At 40.4% G+C, this 21454-nt stretch overlaps 1 protein-coding gene across 1 annotated transcript in view; it reads right to left on the reverse strand.

Moving 5' to 3' along the window:
- runx3 (RUNX family transcription factor 3) overlaps positions 1 to 21210 on the reverse strand; it is a 65295-nt gene extending 44085 nt beyond the window's left edge. The window contains exons 1-3 of the mRNA XM_080211738.1: positions 20098 to 21210; positions 18368 to 18524; positions 11572 to 11676 (exon numbers count right to left, since the gene is read on the reverse strand). Coding sequence (XP_080067864.1) covers positions 11572 to 11676; positions 18368 to 18524; positions 20098 to 20367 — 532 coding nt within the window. The 5' untranslated portion in view covers positions 20368 to 21210. The remainder of the gene's footprint in view (positions 1 to 11571; positions 11677 to 18367; positions 18525 to 20097) is intronic.
- Between the last annotated feature and the right edge of the window lie 244 nt (positions 21211 to 21454).

Below are 21454 nucleotides of genomic sequence, written 5' to 3' on the forward strand. Positions count from 1 at the left end.
CTGGGATCAATCAGAGAGTAATTGTCAGATCTTGTAACTCTGGCTGCAGGTTAGATGAGCCCGACATGAAAGGAGCTGGCTCTCTTTCTCTCTGTATAGCAGCTTAGTTTACATCTGCAACAAAGTGCGGCATCTGAAGTGTGATGGATGCGTGTTAGTCAAAACTTATAAAAGGAGAGATTATGAACCCCTGTGGGCCTGGTTTTAGTAGTAGTGAGTACAGACTTAGTTTCTCTAATGTTGTTCCAAAGAATTGGAGCATCTGCCTCCAAACCACAAGGTCAAACGGGATGGGAGAAGGGAAACATTCCACTATTCAATCTCCAAGTTTACTCCACAATGACATAACTTCCCTAATAATTTCCCTATTCATTGTGCCAAGCTGATTGCAGAATGCAAATTTAAAAAATCTGGACTGGATAATGAAATAGAATTAGTAACCACAGCTTTCTAAACTCATAATCACCATCAATATGGTATTTTTAAAATGGCATGGGATGGGGCTTTCTTTCTTTGGTATAACTGTTCAGGTTACGTTTAACACTAACCTGTCAATCATGTGTATCTGTTATATGAGCTCCAACCTTATGAGGGGCACAGATGACAGATTCCCTCACATCTACCACTCTACATGAAGATAAGGTGACAGATAAGGGTTAGTATAAGCAACAAACTGAGATACGTTTCATTTCTTTTCTAAAAAATAATTCCCCATCATAAAAAACAAACACATCATAAAAAGAACTCATCTTGCCAATATGCTCAAAGCCAACTAAATGATCACTTAAGACTAGAAATGCTCGCCCCCTGAGTAATGATCGAAGTGGTCACTTTAATGAGTCTACCGCTGACTTTTTCATTGTCTCTAAAACACATCTGAAGAACATTTGGTATTTACACGTGGATTCTCTACAAAAATTCAGCTGAGACCCAGACCATAGTGAATAATGGGCATAATCCTGGATACTGTGCAATGGATGGAATGATTATTTGATGATCTTTGGGAATGTAGGTACACAATAAGGTAAAGAATAATTCTATGAGCTTTGAACTTTGTTCACTGAGACAGAAGGACAGTAGCCTTGAAGTTTTAATGCTTCCATGTAGGAGTCTTAGCTTTCTATCATCCTCCCCCATTTTCTCATTGGATTTTAACCCAAATCTCTGAGGGGATGGTATACTGTGGCAATACAAATCTTAACTGGCTTACTCTGGTAAGTTCAAATATGGACTGATTTAGGACACTTCACACTGGAATGTGTCTGAGTCTTTAATAAAATGGCAACCTGCACGTGCACAATTTACTGATATATTTTCTCTCCTCGAGTCTGATTTTATTCCTTTCAGCAGAATAGGTGTTTGCACGTAAGGGAAGTGATTGAAATATAGGCAGTACTTTACTAGTGTTTTAATATCATAAGCCCATCTTTTAAAATTGTTGTTTATTAGACTAATACGTATTTTTGTTGAGTGTTAAGCAGTTATTGTTTTGCTCGTTCTGCACTTGTTTTAGGCTGCCCTTTCTAAAGCACTAATAAATTGAAGTTGATAGCCATCAAGTGCAAAGTATGACTGATATCTCTCTGCCCATTGGAAAAAAGACGCGTATTCACATATTTACACCTACACATAGCAATGATGTTCTTACTAATGAGAGCAGAGTGTGAATTGCAATATGCACATCATTAAAGAGAGTGTTGCTTTTATATAGCACCTTACCACATCTTACAAATGGTCAGTAAAAAGTGCAGGGACCTTCATTCATTATGTAGCCAGTGCAGCAGCCATTTTATTCATAGAATCATAGAATCCCTGCAGTGCAGAAGGAGGCCATTCGACCCATCAAGCCTGTACTAACAACAATTCAACCCAGGCCCACCTATTCACTCTGCTAATCCCCCTGACACTAAGGGGCGATTTATCACGGCCAATCCACCTAATCCACGCATCTTTGGAGTGTGGGAGGAAAGTGGAACACCCGGAGAAAACCCACACAGATACAAGGAGAACGTGCAGACTCTGCACAGACAGTCGCCCGGAACCCTAATGCTGTGAGGCAGCATTAACCACTGTGCCACTGTGCCATTCCAGCAAAATCCCACAAATAATAATGCCACGGATAACTAGTGAAACAGATTTTAGTACTGGTGTTTTGAGGAGAACTATTCGCCAGGATAATAGGCAGACTTCCTGAAATTCTTCAAATAGACTCGATAGTAAGTGTATACAGCGCCCAGAAATCCAACAGATTTGTACAACCTTTTTAGTTTACAGCTTCACATCAATTTGAAGCTTTTTTGCCATTTTGCGAAAAAAAAAGCCCAAATAGTTTGTAAAGTCTTTTGGAGTAACTGTGTCACCCTAGTTGTGTACTTGAGAGTAAGTGTGTGACTACCTTTCTTTGTTACAGTGCCAATTTCACATCAATGTTCACCTTAAGCTGTTTTACATTACCACGGAAGTGGCAGTATCACTGATGATTAGTTTGATTAGTGCTATGGAAATACTTTAGCTGATTTTCAGTTTTCATCCTGGTTGAGTTGGAATTCTGATTTTTAATTGATGGTTTGGGTTGAGTTTCTATTTGTGTTAATGATGGCAGATGAGTTCCTGTGATTTAGTTGCTTTTGTGTAAAGTTTCCCAATAGTTGGGGTGTGTCCATATTTTCAGCTGACACTGGTTGGGCAAAACAATACAGCTATTTTCCCTGAGTCTGACTGAGGCAGATATATCCAAACCTGAGAACAATAGGCTATGTATGTTTGATCTCACCACTGGCACAGTGGTTAGCACTGTTGCCTCACAGCGCCAAGGACCTGGGTTCAATGCCCGGCTTGGGTCACTATCTGTGTGGAGTTTGCACATTTTCCCTGTGTCTGCATGCGTTTCCACAGAGTGCTCCTGTTTCCTCGCACAGTCCAAAGATGTGCAGGTTAGGTGTATTGGCTGTGCTAAAGTCTCCCTCAGTGTACCCTGAACAGGCGCTGAAGTGTGGTGACTAGAGGATTTTCACAGTAACTTCATTGCAGTGTTAATGTCAGCCTACTTGTGACTAATAAATAAACTTTAACTTTAAGGCACATAGTTGAGATGTCAAATTGATGGAATCCAAATTTTGTAACTCTCTCCCTCCCTCCAAAATACCCCCAACTTAAACGTAGGGGCGAGTTTTCCCATTCTGCCCGCCAGGGGAATTATAGCAGATGAGGGGCGGATCATGGAAAGCTCAGTTGGCCTGGGGTGGGATTTCCTGGTTTTGGGGCGAGTGTGGCCGGAAAATCCCACCCGTAAAGTTCAAATTTCTCCAAATTCTCAGCCCTAATTACCAAATACTTCACTACAGTCCCTATTAGAAAAATACATTAATTCCAAAAAATGAGTGGGTAACAATGCTAAGTATTCTGCATGGAAACACACAACAGTTGCATAGATTTTACGAATCAAACACTATTGGAAAATAGACGCAATATCGAGATGTGGGTAACCTAAGAACCTAAGTTTACAAAAATGTTAGGAATATGTGTTATGTAAGAGTATGCAGTACACACCGAAAGTTATGGTATGGAGTGTGTCACTCAGTCCTTTCACTAAAGCAATCAACAAATTTACTTATAAAGTAACTTTCAGAGCAGGGTCAGTGTCGCTGTGGTTCTGATGATACTGCTTACTGTTTTGCTGCCTTAAGCGTAGTCTTTCATCAGGTGGTTTTTTTTGAGTGTAAAGGAGACTTCCAAGTGTATTGGGCTCTATATTTATGTGTGAAGACTTGTAATAAACCAGAGTACACTTATGCAAATCATATATAAATACATTGCAAAGATAAATACACCATTGTTCAGTCCCAACCTGGTTCTTACTTGGGCAGTCATTCAATTCCTTGAACCTGTTCCAACATTCAGTTGGATGGTGGCTGATCTGTACCTCAACTCCAATTACCCACCATGGCTCCATAACCCTTAATATCCATGTCTAACAAAAATCTGTCAGTCTCAGTTTTGCGATTTTGAATGCACCCCCCCACCGCTCCCCGCCCCCCCCCACCCCTATCACCTCCCCCCCCCAACCCCCACTGCAGCTTCAACAGCTCTTTGAGGAAGTCAGTTCCATATTTCCATTACTCTTTATGTGATGAATTGTTTTCTGGTATCATCCCTGAAAAGCCTAGCTCTAATTTTAAGGTTATTTTCCCTCATTTCCCTCTCTGAACACGACTGAGTCTGTTAATGCATAAAGTCCTGAAGCATTTCTGTTAGATCACCCCTTATTCAAGGCACAGTGACGGTCTGTCCATTGTTGAGTTACGCCAGTTTGACGCTAACTCACCTTTATTTCTACTCAACTAGCGGCTTAGATGTTAGCTAACCAGTACAGAAATATCATGAAGCCCTCAAAGGATTCATTCTTGTTTTACTTCTTGTTTTCCGTTTATATTTTTGGTTCATGTCCAGTTTCATCAATGCTGCAACAATGAGAGTTCACCAGGAAATGTTTCATCTCCAAAGACTGATTCAGGTCTACAAGTTAGTAAAGCCTTTTGCAGTATGCAACCACTGACGTTCTCCCTTGCACGTCTGAAAGTAATATTTTTAAATCAGATAACAGGAGTTCACACAAGCGGACAATGTTTTTCCTTGTACTCTGTTATCACGTTGTCAGTTCACACTGTAATATGCAGTATGCATTTAGGTATGAGAAGATATTACAGTGCTCAAAGGGTTAAGCAGCTTCCTACCACAACTTTGTACCTCAGTATTTTAAAAAAAAACCAGCAGGCGTGGTTTCTTAACGGAAAAACATAGATGATAACCATCGCCTCAAAGCGATATATCACACTCAGAGTAACATTTCTTTGTATCTGCGTGTTACATGCTAAACCCTTTTACTATGAGGTGTGATTGGCAACTTTCAAAAATACTCTCACGCTTTGCTCTGTCACACACTTGATCAGTGTTCTACTTTTAAATGGATAGTTAAACTTGCTGTTTGATATTCTGCAGCTGCACTCTGGGCCCTTCAACTGTTATAAAAAATTACACCTGAATCAGTGAACAAGCTTGTGCAGCGACAGCACAATAGACCTTTACATTTTGTTTCATATCCAGCAGGATAACGACTGGCTTTTGTGAGTCCCACCAAATGGCACAAAACATCACTTTGCTCAGTCAGTACTAATCATTAGTGAGCCTTAGGTGGTCACTGTTGACCCAACACTTGAACACCAAGTGTCTTTTTTTATTCATTCATGGGACATGGGGGTGTGTCGTTGGCTGGCCAACATTTATTGCCCATTCCTAGTTGCCCTTGAGAAGGGATGGTGAGCTGCCTTCTTGAATCGCTGCAGTCCATGTTCTGTGGGTTGACTCACCATGCCATTATGGAGGGAATTCCAGGATTTTGACCCAATGACTGTGAAGGAATGGTGATACATTTCCAAATCAGGGTGATGAGTGGTTTGGAGAGGAACCTGCAGATGTGGCGTTCCCATGAATCTGCTGCCCTTGCCCTTCTAGATGGAAGTGGTTGTGGGTGCTGTCTAAGGATGACCTCAGCATTTAAGGAAAATTGTGTTTGGCAGTCCACAGCTCATAGCAAGCAACAACCGCTTTGTTGGATTTAGGACAGTTGACTGCCACTCATTTAGAAATGATCTAATATCAAGAATCTGAGTCCAAGTAAAGCTGAGTAAACATGGTGGCTGAATATTTAGTTTGCTTATTGGGGAATAATACATCATTTGTTTGGAAATGACTTCAGTGTTAGATTGGTGCAACTTACCACAATCACTAGATCACTTCCAACTTTGCTGCATAATCTTACTGAAAATCGCTCCTGCGACATTTGAAAGGAGTACAGATTTCGAAGATATGTAACATGCTGTAAATTAATGGGGATACGGACCAGACCCTGAACATGGTCTGTGACAGCATAGTCAGGAGTGGTTCTGAAATGGAACGCTCAGGATAGCAATTGCGTTCATGCCTAAAACTAAAACTGTTATCACAATAAGATGTGCAGGTTAATTGGATTGGCCATGATAAGTTGCCCCTTGGTGTCAGGGGGAGTAGCTGGGGTTACAGGGATAAGGCCTGGGTAGGATTGTTGTCAGTACAGGTTCAATGGGCTGAATGGCCTCCTTCTGCACTTCTATGATTCTATTCTGTGAAGGCAGGCAGCTAATGTGGGAATTTTCAATTCATCCTTCTTCTGGGTCTAAGTTTCTGCACCAGATTGAGCCACCTAATTTTAGTTGTCTTGAAATGGTCTACAAATGTGAGTAGGTAATAAATTGTACAAGTCAAGCAGCGAACTTCAAAGCTGTGGGACAGGCCTGTGAACTTTGTGGATATTGCAACGGTGAAAGTGGGTGGCGTTATCAGTTTGATTGCTTGACATGCCAACAGTTTCATTGAATTTATTATTGTCCTGCCCACTTGCAAAGAGCTAATGTCTCGCAGCCAGACTAAAATCACTGCACCCAATTTGAATGAACTCTCACTTCAACTCATTGGAGAACAAGGGCAATGTACAAGGAGAGCTCCCTCACTGATATGAATCTGCTCATAAAATCTTTTATTTCATAAATAAATCACCTCAAGGCCACGTAACTGACACGGGGTGGGATTTTTTTGGCCCCAAAACTGAAAAATGCCGCCCAAGGTCAATGGATCTTTCCATGGTCCGCCCCTCGCCCATTCCGATTCCCATGGCGGGTGAAACGGGAAAATTTGGCAGACTCTTTTTTAAAACAAGAATATCCCCATTTGGTCAATTACGTGAGGAAGGGAATTCTTATCATCAATAATTTACTTTGATGGAATTTTCCAGCCGTTCACTCCAGCGGGATTTTCCGGTCCCACTGCGGTGAATGGATATTTGGCTGAACACCAAGCGCTCCATCCGAGCTTGTTGTGGCAGTGTGGCACGAACAGCTGGAAAATTCCTCCCTTGCACTAGTTAGAAATGTTCATTTCTTTTTGTGATGGAAGGATGTCTCTGTGCAATAGTGTCTAGCTTAAAATATTGGGACGATGAAAGAAACACTTCCAAAAACTAAATTCACTGGAAGTAACTGGAAGGCAATAGCCGAGTGATATTATCACTAGATAATTAATCCAGAAACTCAGCTAATGTTCTGAGGACCCAGGTTCAAATCCCACCACGGTAGATGGTGGAATTTGAATTCAATTAAAAAAAAATCTGAAATTGACATTCTACTGATGACCATGAAACCATCCATAGCTGATTGTCGGAAAAACCTATCTAGTTCACTAATGTCCTTCAGGGAAGGAAATCTGCCATCCTTACCTTCTCTGGCCTACATGTGACTCCAGTGCCACAGCAATGTGGTTGAGTCTCCAAATGCAACTAGTGATAGGCAATAAATGCTGGCCAGCTAGTGGCGCCCATGTTCCATGAACAAATTGTTTTAAAAAATTGCAACGATATTTTAAACCTTGATGAAAACAATAACTAGCCAAGAAATGTTATGCTTGGACTTTCCAGATAATGAAGGTAAGTGTGCTCCAGTGATCGTGATCCCTGAGGATCCAAGCCATTCAGTTAAATGGCATGCACCATCCTAATTCTGTTCCTTCATGGTCACAGTCAACCTTTCAGCTAAGGTCAAGCATTGGATCAAGCCCAAGATGGGTTGCAATGCCTTATCTTGTCAGCTTGGATCTTGTACATTTCTCTTGTAGAGACTATAAATTGGATTCAATTTGAATTCGCTTTTCGGAGCAAGTGAGGAGATGGATTCGGACTTGCCTGGTTCACTTTGAGCACTGGCTTTGTAACTTCAAGAATGGAGTAATTTATAAAAAACAAAACATATATAATTCTGTTTTTTCATGGGGGTGGCACAGTGGCTCAGTGTTAGCACCTGGGTTCAATTACCAACTTGGATCACTGTCTGTGTAGAGTTTGCACATTCTCCTCGTGTCTGCATGGGTTTCCTCCGAGTGCTCTAGTTTCCTCCCACAGTCCAAAGGTGTGCAGGTTAGGTGGATTGGCTATGCTAAATTTCCCCTTAGTGTCAGGGGGACAAGCTAGGGTAAATGCATGGGGTTATGGGGATATGACCTGGGTGGGATTGTAGTCAGTGCTGACTCGATGGGTCAAATGGCTTCCTTCTGCACTGTAGGATTCTATGGTCATAGAGTCATTACTATACAGGAAGAGGCCCTTTGGCCGTGATGTACCTATATGAATTTCCGTATCTAACACTGCTACAAGAGAATTCGCACCACAAAGGCTGCCAGCACAAGTGGAGCTGGGTGCTAAATATGACCCGTTTCAGTCTTGTCCAATGCCAAAAATGATTTTTTTTAAAACAGTCCCAGATATAATCAATCGCTTGTCTCTATGAAGTTACCTTACCCCAGCCAGGGTATTGGTGGGGATTATGAATCTGACTGGAAACGCACAGGTGTGGATGTTTGGTGAAGACAGAAGATGGTCAAGCTGCAAATAACATGTTGTCTTGTCATCCTCCTTTGTTAGAATCTGGAAATAGATCTTTTGCTCCTGTCAGTTTTTGGGCGCTCAGTTCAAGTTAGTCAGTCAACTCAGTCAGTGAGTTAACCAAACAGTTAATAGTGCTGAAAAGGTCACCCATTCTATTTTGAGGGACCTGGTCAGGCCTCTCGTAAAGTTCGGGTGATAGATGGAGGAAGACTCATTGCAACAATGGCTCAGCTTGTTTTGCCGGAACTTTGAGAAACATTTCTTCTCTTCCTTTCTTAATTTCTGGGCCCTTTGAGTGCTAGATCCCCTGTTGAAATTATCCCCATGCATAATCTGCATGATGTACTTTCCTTTGGTTGAGCTACGGATCAATGTCAGCCATGGTACCCGAGTTTGCATATTAACAGGGCCTGTCCTCTGGGCGCCCAGCAGGAGTTCCCTCAGGAAGATGGCTTTGGCCACATTGTCAGCAGGATTGGGATGTCCTATCATTCCCCACTCTTTTGGCAGAATGATTGTCCACTTGCACCCAACAGGTGGCCTCACTGACTGCACTCAAACCCGCTGCAAAATCTCCTCTATACCTCAAGACTGCAAAACCAAGGAACTTCTTTGACTTCCCTTCCTCTGACAGTCTACAGGCATTTGAACCACATCTGGGCGTTACTGAATCTGTACTCCTTATTTTACTTCATCTTCTCTCTTTTCACATCTAGTAGGTTCATGAAGTATGGACCTTGGACTATCACTTGAGGTTTCTCAATTAAAAGCAAAGCAGCATAGGCTTTAAATTGGAAAAATCTATAATGGATACACTCTGAAGCAACAGACAAAAACAGATAATGCATTCTCAACAAAGCTAGTAAATCACAGTTTAAATGACATTCTTGACATGTTCCTGGCTGTTGTGGAAGTCACGCTGCTCCATAAGTTTCTCATTGTAACAACATGACACTTTCATATGTACCAATGGCCATTTGGATAACTGGTTTATTTATTTCTTCCTGGAAGACTTCAATTGCCAATCATTCAAACTTGGGGGTAATTTTAAAGGGTTAATTGTTGCTCCCAGATCTAGTTGAGCCTGCTATAAGACTCTCTTAATCTCATATGGGAACCAAATACACATCAAGGCAATCTGTTAGCTTTGATGGACTATTTTCCTGTTTTCACACAGCTAGAACCTTACTTGGATGTGTCCATTTTGAAGAACCTTTGTGTTAAATAATTAATGCTATTGTAGAGTTGATTTTCAGTGGCAATTACTCAGGGATGAACATCTATCAGGTCATTACAAATTTTATTTATTTTCATGTGTGGTTATTGTACTTTTTGGAAACTCAATGAATCATTCTGCATTTCTCAAATTTACTAGAACAGATCACAGAGAATTTAATATTTTTCTTTTACAAAATTCCTTGTAAATATTGTTTTCGCTTAACTGCCAGGCAATAATTTACTTGGATTAAATGAAGACCTTTCCATTAAATTATCATATCACCACCACTGGTCACAGCCATTTCTAAGTATAGTCTAGGTTCAGCACTCCCAGCACAACTGCAAATGATGGAATAAACACTTTCTTATCCATGGCTGCTGGCACTGAGCATTCTTTTGAACAGATGAAAAGCAAGGCATGTCACAAATCTTGTTATATCTGACAGAAAATGGTATTTTCTGATCTTCCTTTGTCCAGAATTCTTCAATCTCATTTGCTCCGCTGCTGTTGCCAGTGAGACTGGAGAATTTGGCACTCAGCCAAATCTCCATTCATTGCAGCAGGACTGAAAAATCCCAGTTGTGAGCAAGCTCGAGAATTCCAGGACTAGAAAGGAAGTATGCTTGTCCTAATTCGCTTTTCTATCCTTTTCTAAATTACAACATATTTAGACCTGACCTTTTCTCCTTATTATTGATACAAATGGGATTGTACTCCCAACTTGGCCTCTCATGCCACTGATCTCTCCTCTTCATTGTCAGCCCCTCATTCTTTGATTGACTGGAACTCCCAGTGAAGAAGGGGAGTTCAGCCCAGTTAGTAAATAAACTGCACGGTTCCACAATTCAGTCTCTGTCACATAGAAAGTACAACATTTCTGTGACCCAACAGTCTGATTTTAAAAAAAAGCTTTATATCAAAACTCCAGCTGGAAAATATTAGGGGCAAGATTTTCCAGCCTCCCAGCCACATGTTTCTTACTGGTGGGAGGTGGCAGGCTGTTTGTTGTTGGCAAGGTTCTCTGGTCCTGTTGCTGTCAATGGGAATTTCCACTGATGTCACCCCACACGGGGAAACCCACGGGTGGAATTGTGCTGCTGGCGGGACTGGAGAATCCCGCCAGCGTGAACGGCTGGAGAATTCCGGCCAATGGCTTTAAATATCTAAACATGAAGGGTAAGTATAGTGGCCACTTCAATCAGGATTATAGCCTGAAGGGCTAAGTCCAACAAAATCATCTATTTTAATGCTTGAATTTATTTATTCATTATAAGGGAACAGGAACAAATTATCCGGCTAAAGACGTTGAATATTTAAAATGTACACACTACTGTAAGGAGCAAATAAACTATTCAATGTCACCGTTTCATTTACAACCATGATTTAACATCAGCACCTCATACCAATTCCATAGCTAAGAATGCAAGTTGTATTTCATGTTGGCTGATTCCTTCTTTTTCCAGATGCAATTTCCTCTTTAACTATTAAGCATCGTAGCTTCAGATCCCTATCATCAGCTTACAAATGCTGAATAATTCTTCAGAGATCAGTTGCAATTTTAGCACTGGATCTGCCCTTCCATGGGTTAAGTACTGTAATTAATCAAGGTTGATTGTAACCTCAGATTTGAAATGACTGTTAATCCTGTATGAATACTTTCCATGTTATCCTTATGCTGTGTATTTAAGTTTTCAGTGTACATATGTAATAATTGATATCACTGTACAACACAACTCTGAATTCACATTTCAAGCAGTGAATAAACCCATTCATGAACACTTTGCTTGCAGTAATTACTGCTGATTAAAGCACCAATCTCGGATGATAATTAATCCTGAATGAATGTATTCTATGTTTGATATTTATAAAATGAGTTCTAACTTACTGCGTGGCTCTCTGGGTCCGTCCACAGTGACTTTAATGGCTCTGTGGTAGGTGGCAACTTGAGGAGGGCTGGTGAATACAGTGATTGTCAGTGTGAAGCTTTTACCTACAAGGGGAGAAATAGAAAATATTGTTTATTTTGCCATGTTTCTGCCAGACACGTCAAGCATTGAAGACTGGGGAGGAAAGGGAACAGGAAGGGAACAACATTCCCCAGCCTGTCAATGTAGAGTAGTTTTGCCGTGCACTGCTGATATTTTTTTAAATTTGCAAAGTAAAGTTTATTATGAAATAAACCCTGATTGATGTATTAAGGATGGATTTCATTGGTTCCAGCCTACACCTCTAAGGGAGCACCTTTCACGAATGAACAGCCAACTCGCCTTATCTCAACCTGCTCTTAAAAAAAATCCTCTTGGCCATTTCCACTCCCCTCCAGACTTGACCCACATTGATAAAGTGGGGTCTTTCTTAATTGCCATCTCCTGGTGACCATCTCTACTGCAGCCACAGGATGTTATATGAAGGTGGAATTCAAATAGAACAACTTGGGCTTTTCCTGTTCTCATGAAGGTGATGCCCAGAGGGACAGTGGGCATTAACTGCCTTGGCTATCAAGAAATCATTCAGCTGTGAGCGGTGGGTGGAAAATCCAGGCCGCCTTCACCATGAAGCTAAATCTTCTGGTCACTTTCAAACGTTGACTCACATTGAGATTGCAACCAACACTTAAAGTGAATTAATTTGCCACTGCCATTCAGTAAGCGTCTATTCACTGAATGAGACAATTCCCTATTTTCACACATAGATGTCATTCATATTAGTCTGACAGGGTGGTGCAGTCCATCAGAGGACAATAGAAACTCCTGTGTTCTAAAAGAGAATGTGCTTTAATTAACTATCTTATTCTCAGAACTTCCACTGTGTCCTTTCTTTTGAATCAAAATTAATTTATCCAGCGGTCCCACAGGAGAATTTTATAGACAAAATATAGATAATCTTATAGATAAAATATAGATAAACTCATCAACAAATTCACCATATCCCTCTTCTTCATACAGTTCAGCACGTCCTCTCCACTGAACACTGACCCTTGCCAAAGTATAGAAAACTGGGGAGTGGAATTTCCACTCGATTGTGCCGAATTTTGCAGAGAAATTCAGGTGGAATCAGTGCGCACAGCATAAAGGTTTGGAGAATTTATCTGCAATTTAAGTTCAGCACAACTCATGTTGCGAGGTCTATTGAACTCATTTGAAAACATATTTGTGAACAGACCCTGTCCACAAAACTGACCACAGCCCTAGGGTGACTGAACGACCTTTCGGGGTTTCGACACTTGCTTGCAGGCCTTTGAGGAGCTGGTTGTTTTGGCAAACATCTTGTAAGAAACAACTTTTTGCGAGGGCATTCAAAGGTGGACTTCCAGGATTTTAAGAGTGTGACTTTTGCTTTAACTTGCAAAGAAACTGACTGCTGCATTTCAATATAGTTGCAAAATAGTTTTGCAAATATCTTTCAAAGGTGAATTTTGGTCATTTAAATTTGCGTGGCTCAGAAATGGTGAGTTGTCACCCTGATTTTTGCGATCAACTTAATTTCAGCTTGTTTTAATCAAACTTCACCTTTTAAACATACAAAGGGAAATTATTCATCACAAACTCTCTTTTCAATTAGCATTTAAAATGCTACCCGATTGCACTGACTCATGGCAGATTTTGAATTTATGCAAATAAGTTTGAAGCAAAACTCTGGCGGGGTGGTGGGGGGGTAGGGGAGTGGGACACTTTTTAAAACAGTCACAGCATAATTTTCGCCCAAACCAACAATAGCACCCAAAATGGAGATTCTATCCTTGTGTGTGTAATTTTCAAACTGCGTGAGAAATCCTAAGGTGGATATCATTAAAATCATCTTGCATCTTTTTAGAATCTAGTTAGTTAAAGCAGATGAAAATGATTGGAGAATAAGCAGTTATAATCCCATAAATCTTTCTTATGCTTTTGAATGGGAAAGAATCAGCTGGTCTTTCCTACGCAGGTGAGGAGAAATCCCAAGTCCTTGTAAGGTCGAGAAATACATTTTTGTTTCGTGTCTTCAAAACCCTGATCTCCAAAGGTCAGGAAGTTAAGGGGAAAATCATTAAGGAATGAAAATTGGAAGTGCAAAGCCGAAACATTTTAAAGTCTGGAGAGATTCTTTACAGTGTGTTGACCGCAGCTGAGAACAGTAACCATATAGACTTTCAACTGCGGGGAACAATCTACCTACTGTTACACCAAATTTTGGTTCAATGAAATTTTATATTGGCAACAGTAAATAAATAAATGCTTGCTACTGGAAAAGAGAGCACACAGTATGGATAAAATCATACTTCTCAAGCTGAGTGTGTGGCCGCTGCAGTACACTGGTTTTATATCAGGCCAGCTTATCCATTATTCAACCATCTTCCAATTTTCTTCCTTTTGTCTTTGCATCACACTACACACAAATTGAACAGCTTTGACAACTTGCCAGATCATAAATGAGAATTAAGGTCTTGGGATTACAATGGGCATTCCAATTTTTATAAGGTTTAAAGAACTATTTCTTAAAATTTTCAGATTGAAATTTTGATGCGGCTGCTCGAATTTAATAGCGGTGACGTGGTTCTTAACCCTGTCCTGTGATGTGGTCCATCATCTATTGCTGAGATGGGGCATTATTGTGGTTCGCTGTGGCCTGTGAGGAGGAGAATCAAATAGGCCCTGAGTCAGCATTCACTTAATTAATAGTATTGTATTTAAAACAAACCACTTCTCGGTCGTCAGATTTATCAACTCAGTTCCTATTCACTGATCAGCAGTACGTATCAAATAGATTAGAAGGATAGATTAAAGTAAGAGTCTGGGTAATCCTCTACAACATTTCCATAATGTCACTATGTTATCCCTAGTTTTGTGCACATTAGCTCCTGCAGATGTTAGAAGGCAATGTCCAAACACAGCACATCAGATGCTATTTGGATAAGCTTGGGAATTAATATTTTATTACAGGAAAATCTGGTAGCGTTTGACCTGATTAAAGTGTAATTGTCCTGTGTGTTACAATACACCTTTCAGGTAAAAATATTGACAGTAAAAGTGATGAATAAAGTGATGCTCTATCAATAGGAATCGTTGTTTGCAGTCCTGAATTACTGTTAATTTTCTCATTTAATGATAAATTGCACAACATCAAGCAAGATTTAGTTTTACGGTGTTCTTGTTGGACTTGTGAATAGATTTTTCTCATATAATTGCATGGAAGCAGGGATTGGAAATGTAAACGTGGGCCAGGGGAAAGAGAAACCATTCACTTGACAGAAATGTTCAATGAAATGATGAAGTCAAATTTTAATGTATATATACAAATACTGATATTTTGGCACATTGCTTTGTTTTCAGTTTTATTACTAGAAATAGTCAATCGTCTGTTTATATTCTTGCAACGTACCAAGTGAAATGCCATCAAGCTGGCATTATATTGTGGTAAACAGGGGTTCCACTCAACAGGAACTGGCTTCTATTTTTGATACAGTATGTATTGTCACCTATCGTCACTAGCCAAAACCCACAGAAAATGGGTCACTGCAGTTTCTAATTAACTAAGAATTCATATTAATTAGAACTGATTGAAAGGAGCTCTGTGTATTGCACAAGAAATGTGACAGGTTCTAAGTAGGCAGATTTGTTTTGTTAAGAATGTAAAATAGAGGACAGCAAGCAGGGGTACATATTAACATATAATTCTGTACTCTACTGCCAACCACTGCTTTCTGACATGAGGACGACATTTGTAAGGCCCTTGTGAATATTAGCATAGTGAAAATGACTATTGAAATACTAATAGGATAGTAAGATCACTGAAAAAAACAACAATAATCTCAATTTTTAAAACTGTACCATAAAACTAGAGACACCGTAGAATTTTCATTAAGCTAAATTTTAAACTGGAGCATTTTTTTACAAAAAAAGGTGCAAGTGTATCTTTATTTACAGACTGCCTTCAAAACTCAACTGATACTTTTTTATCTGCCACAAGTACTAAAAAGTGGGAATAATTCCTACATTTTCTTCTGAACATTTTTCTTAATTCCAACTTTGCAAAATAATGTTTGAGCCAGGAGATCAGATACTATATTTACAAGTCAGTTTAATTGCTAAAACTGTTCCATGTCAAAGTCAATTGATCAAAATTTTTTTCTGTATATAATTTTATATTGCATAATTGTGGGTTTGGTTTATTATATACAATGTTTATCTAGAGTTTTTGTTTTTTCAAGCTACTAGTAGCTTCACATCATGTTCAAACACTGCAATTATATAAGTAAATAAAGTGTTTGCCCTATTTGCCTGAATCTGTTTCACTTTTTGGAATGGCTTTTTAAAAAAAAGCTTTTCAGGGTATTAAAAGAATACACCTGTCAATTATTGCCAACTCATTAGAACGGAATCTTCTTTTGTGGTTCCTATACATGTGTGTGTTAGGGAAACACTTTCTACAGATAAAATTGTGAGAGTTGGAATTACAGAAAGCTGAATAAGCTAAACACAGTGAAAGAGGCCACTGCCCCCATTGCAGTTTTATAAAATAATCAACCACAATGAATGTACACAAATATACTCCAATAGCTTCACTGACCAATTCTTGCACTGAGTTTGACCAAATTTATCTTAGCTGTGTTATTCTACAGTACCTCATGCAAACAGAAATTATTTTCAATGTTTTGGCTGCAAAATGCATCTGGTGACAATATCTAGAGGATTTTCCAATCATCAGCAAAAGCTTTAAAAAAAAGATAAAACCACTAAAATAGATTTTAAAATTGTCCTAATATGGCCAAATCCTTCTATTATAAGAACTAAATTACAATCATAAAGCTGATTATGCAGAAACCAAAATCTAAACCGAGCCTGGTGTTGTATTAACTTTTTATGTGAGTGCTAAAATAAGATCCTCATGCAAGCAGTAATGTTTTGTGTGGCACTTTGTGAATGGAATGCTGATTAAACAGCAGATGGAGTCCAGCAGGGATATTCAAAAATAGGTACCAATAATTAAGAAGCAGAAGGAAAATCCAAGATCAGGTTCACAGAGGCCAGTGTAAGGGCAGTTGGGGATGAGAAATGTAGGCCTTGCTAGTGATGGCAAGGTCTCATGGAAGAATTAAAAAAAGCATCTACATCATCACCATCACATCTACACAGAACACTTACTAAGGAAATTGTCTCTGACAGATATGTCATGCAGCTAATAAAACATTGCCTTCCCTTCTGAAACATTTTCTAAACCATTTTTATAACTTGAATCACATGCCAATTTTCTTATGGCAACAGTCTTACATTTTCTTGCTTTATTTAATAACTTTAACAGCAAATGTTAAAATCTTACTTATAAACAAACAGATGTGCATATAATCGGATTGAAGCTAATAGTTTTAAGGCACCCAGAAGTTTATGTGCCTTAAGGGAAATAGGGAGCAACATTTGTACTTTTAAACCAGGACAGTATGTATGTTATTTAAGAGCATCCACTTTGTCTATGAAGGCTAATATAAGAGGCAATTGTGAATGGTCATTATAGACCATCCTGATTGATAAATTAATGCATGGGGCAAAACATAGACAGGGATTAATTTCGGAATAAATTAACTGTAGCGTTTACTTGCAACGATTTCCAAGTAAAAGGCGTGTTTTTCATTATTAACTGGCCTTATCTACAAATTGGTGCATTCAACTGCTACAGACCTTGCGATTTTTAATCCATAAATTTATTCCTCCGCACGTTTGCACTTCAGTTACCGCTCTTTCTGTTGCTCACGTATGATTGACTAATTTCTTAAAATAGTTATTGAGAAAAAAATATAATTCTAACGAACCCCGGCCCCCTGCAGAAGATTAGACTCCTCAAACGCGAAAGACGACGAGATCCTTTGGATAAAACAAAGGGATCTCGATTAAAACTCCAAATCGGTCCAGATTGAAGATGTATGCGGTTTTTTTTTAATCTGTGGATAATGGCTCGAACACAACTCTCGCCCACACCATAGGAAGTAATTCAATTTCAGCAGGATCTCTTCATGCAAAGTCCTCAAAGAAAATAACCTATCATCGTTCTGCAGGTAGTTGGGATTTGTTTAGTGGCAAAATCGGGACCGAATGGGCAGGAGAAAGGAAAAAGCCAAAAACAAAAACCGTGTCAGCAATTTGAGTTTAGGGTTTTGAAACGAGCCGTTGTTAAAAGCTAGGCGTTGGGGAAGTAACTCGAGTGTATATTTTCTGATCACGGGAAATGGTACTAATTTAGACAATCAAATGGGCTTTGCTTGAGTGTGGGCAAACTGATTTTGTTTTATTTAAGGAAAAGCAAAGTCAGAACAGGTGAGAATGTTGTGAGGTGTTTACATGGGCACGCAAGAAAAGCAGAAATTGCTTCAATTCGTGTAAGAAAAAGGAAAATCAGTCTCAATGTCAATTTCACTTTATGTAACAATAAACAACTCCAAATGAAAACAAGCTTAAAGAAAGAGGCGTGAATTAAAGGAAAGGAAAGATTTATCAAAGCCTTTCGATTTGTTGGGTCGAATTGTTGGGGAACTGCGGTGCGAAATGATTGCAGGTTAATTTTAAAATAATCTCACATCGGTGGAGGGAAAAGTGTGCAAAATATCTCATAGCCCGCAAAACATTCCCTGGAGAAACCAAAAAACGGAGGTTGCTGTCAACCCCCGAACCCCCAGAAACCACAAATCATTCGAGTGTCGTTGGTGCAAATACCTCGTCCGCTTCTCCCCACAAATCTGAGGTCATTGAATCGGGCGACTGTGTTCTTCATCACTGCCGAAGCGTTCCGCAGCTCGGCCGAGTAATTCTCATCGTTTCCAGCCATCACGGTGACCAGGGTTCCGTCCGGAACTTCTCCCAGAGCCACCACCTGCCACAGAAAGCCAATCCATCGCCCGTTACTCGGGGTTAAAACATCTCCACACACACACAGAGAAAATTAAATAAACATCTGAAACCTACACACCAACCAAAAACAAAAAGCGCTGACAGTTCGGAAAGTCTGCCCACACGGCAAGTCAGGCAATCTGCGTATCTAAATTCATAAAATCAACACCAATTAGATATAACTATAAACGATTTCATTATTACTCCCTCCCCTCATATTATTTGGAAGCAAAGCGAATTAAACACTAACATTCTGTGCACTGGGTGGGCGTCTGTGTAAAGAAACACGTCTTTTAATAGAATAAAACAGGATCTTCATCAGAGACATAACTGGAATCTATTTCCACCCAATTTCAGGCTGCCCTGCTTTTCAGCCAGGTTATTAGCAGCAATCCGATGTCATTCTGTCACTCTAGACTTTGGCGGAATAAAAAACCCGCATCGTTATTATTATTTTTCCCAATTTGCTGACAGCACCAAGACTGGGTTAAATCATTGGGGCTGAGAGAGAGTATGAGCGTGGTTCTCTCCAATCCCTTTTTTTCCCCCTAAAATTACAGGAATTGCACAACCTACACAACCCATTTCGATTTATTATATCCTGCACGTTTATAACGGCGGATTGGGCGGCTTTCTCTTGGTCCAGGCTGGCTACCTGAAACTCTGAAAGGTCCAATTTGCGTGTGGAATCGATACTGCTTTTATCGCATTTGTCACAATTCTAACTGACAAAAATTCAACCAGTTCCTCATCTGCAGAATGCAATGTTTAACACGACAGAGAGAGAGAGGAAGAGAGAGCAACAGGGCCCAACTTTCTGACTGAGCTTACAGGACATTCTCCTTCGCTGTGAGGCTTATGCTTAGAAAGAGAACGGTGAAACATTAAGAAGTTTTCAATCATTTGTAATGTTTGTTTAATTCCAAGAAGAAAGGGGAGGGGGGAGGGTGCTAACATATTTAAGTATTTTCTTAAAACGGCGAAAAGCTGCCGGGGAGGTTAGTTACCGCCAATTTTCTGTATGTATTGGATAAATTCAGCACATATTCTCTGCAATTTGCCAGGGCAGAGTTATCGCAGGTCCCGCACCACTATACATGTATCTATATATATTGCACTTGTGTATTTGAACTGCCGTTTAATTATATTCCTACCAGACAGGCATTACATCCCCCGCACTGTCTGGAGGTACAATCCAATAATATACACTTGCCTTGTCAATTCCATTAAATTAATAACAGCAATATATTAATTAAAGAGCACCATGTCTAAACTTTTAAGAAAATCCACACTTGCATTGTCAGGAACACTGTTTAATATTAAAAGCATTAAAAGTAGTTGTTTGCTTATTTGAATGTATATATTTTTTAAAAAGCAAGTTTTTCATGTTTTCATTCCAATCGGATCTTGCGTCTCTACCCAGATACTGAGCCGGGTATAAATATTGCGGTTGTGGTTGTAATGCGACGCAAACTTTCCCAATTTGACAAAACAACCAACACACAGAAAGAGAATTATATATAGTAAGTTTCAGCCAAACAGAGAAAGATACCGACCTTAAATGCCACCGGCAGCGTCTTGTTACACCTCCAGTGCGAGGGAAGCACCGAGCAGAGGAAGTTGGGGCTGTCGGTCCGCACTAACTCGCCGGCGTGGTCCTGCAGGACGTCGACCACTGTGCGGGTGTCGGGCCGGATCCGGGACAGCCCTGCGGGATTGGGCTGGTTCAGTGAGACCGGTTCGCTCATCTTGCCCGAGCTGGGAGTCAGTGTGGTGGAGGGAGGAGTGAAGCGCCGGCTGGTGCTCGGATCTACGGGAATACGCATCACAACACTCGGGGTTAGAGAGACAACAGCAAAGACAAGGGTTCAGAACAACGGCAGACCAACCGCTTCCAACAGTGGCTGCGATCAAATAACCCCCTCTGGTCTGTTGTGTGTTTTAAAATAAAATTGCTTGAAAAAAGTCTTTCCTCTCAAACGCCAACTTTTTTTTAAACAAACTGCAACTTTTTTTTTTCAGTCCAACGCAATCGCGTTTCAGATCGTCAATGGAAATGTCCAAATACTTGTCTCCTTCCTATTTATTGAGATACTGAATAGTCCATTCCTCCTGGTCCATAGATCACTCAGAAAGTATGAGGATCCGCGTCCGGTGTCAAGAGGCTTCTTATTATTATTGTGCTGTTGTTGTTGCAAACGACCTCAGAATGGGGCAAAAAAAAGCTCTTCAGGCCAAAGAGTTCTGCAACTTTAAAGCGGCATTTTCACCCGTGGCTCGCTGTGGGTCAGAGCATATCGTCAAGAGCCGCGACTTCCAACTCCCCGGGAGAGGCGACGATCACTTTCAGTTCACTTGGCCAGCACACCCCCACCCCCGGCTGCCTCTGTCAAGAAACTGAGCTCTCGGCCACTTCCAGTTCGCTTACACACACAACCGGCGCTGCAGCGACTTCCAGAGCACAGCTCAGTACAGACACTCAAGAGAGAAAAAAAAAGTATCTCTTTTTTTAATCAAAAACAAAGTATCCCTAAAGGTTGCAGCCTGGTTAGACGAATCTCCACATCAATGCACTTGAAATCCTTGGGTTTCTTTCAGAAAGTTTACCCCGCTTTTCTCTGATTCGAGCACTGAGCTGCCAATTTTGAGATTCAGCCACCTAACCTGAGTGTGTGGAGGGTGGGAGAGCGGGGAGGGGGGGGAGAGAAACAGTGATTGACAGCTTTCCCAGCCAATCACCTCTTACAATGTCGCCCTTGACACCCTGAAAGCCAATGCGGATGGGTCACGCCCCAGAAGAAGGAGGAGCCTCTCTTCCGCCTTCCCCACCCCCGCCCCGCCAATCTTCTCAGCCCAACCTTATTCAGATGCCTGTGTGTGTGTTTTTTTTGCGCTTTCTTAATATGTTTACAT

The sequence above is a fragment of the Carcharhinus amblyrhynchos genome, chromosome 24, assembly GCF_965287045.1.
Source record: "Carcharhinus amblyrhynchos chromosome 24, sCarAmb.v2.hapA, whole genome shotgun sequence".
Taxonomy (NCBI): domain Eukaryota; kingdom Metazoa; phylum Chordata; class Chondrichthyes; order Carcharhiniformes; family Carcharhinidae; genus Carcharhinus; species Carcharhinus amblyrhynchos.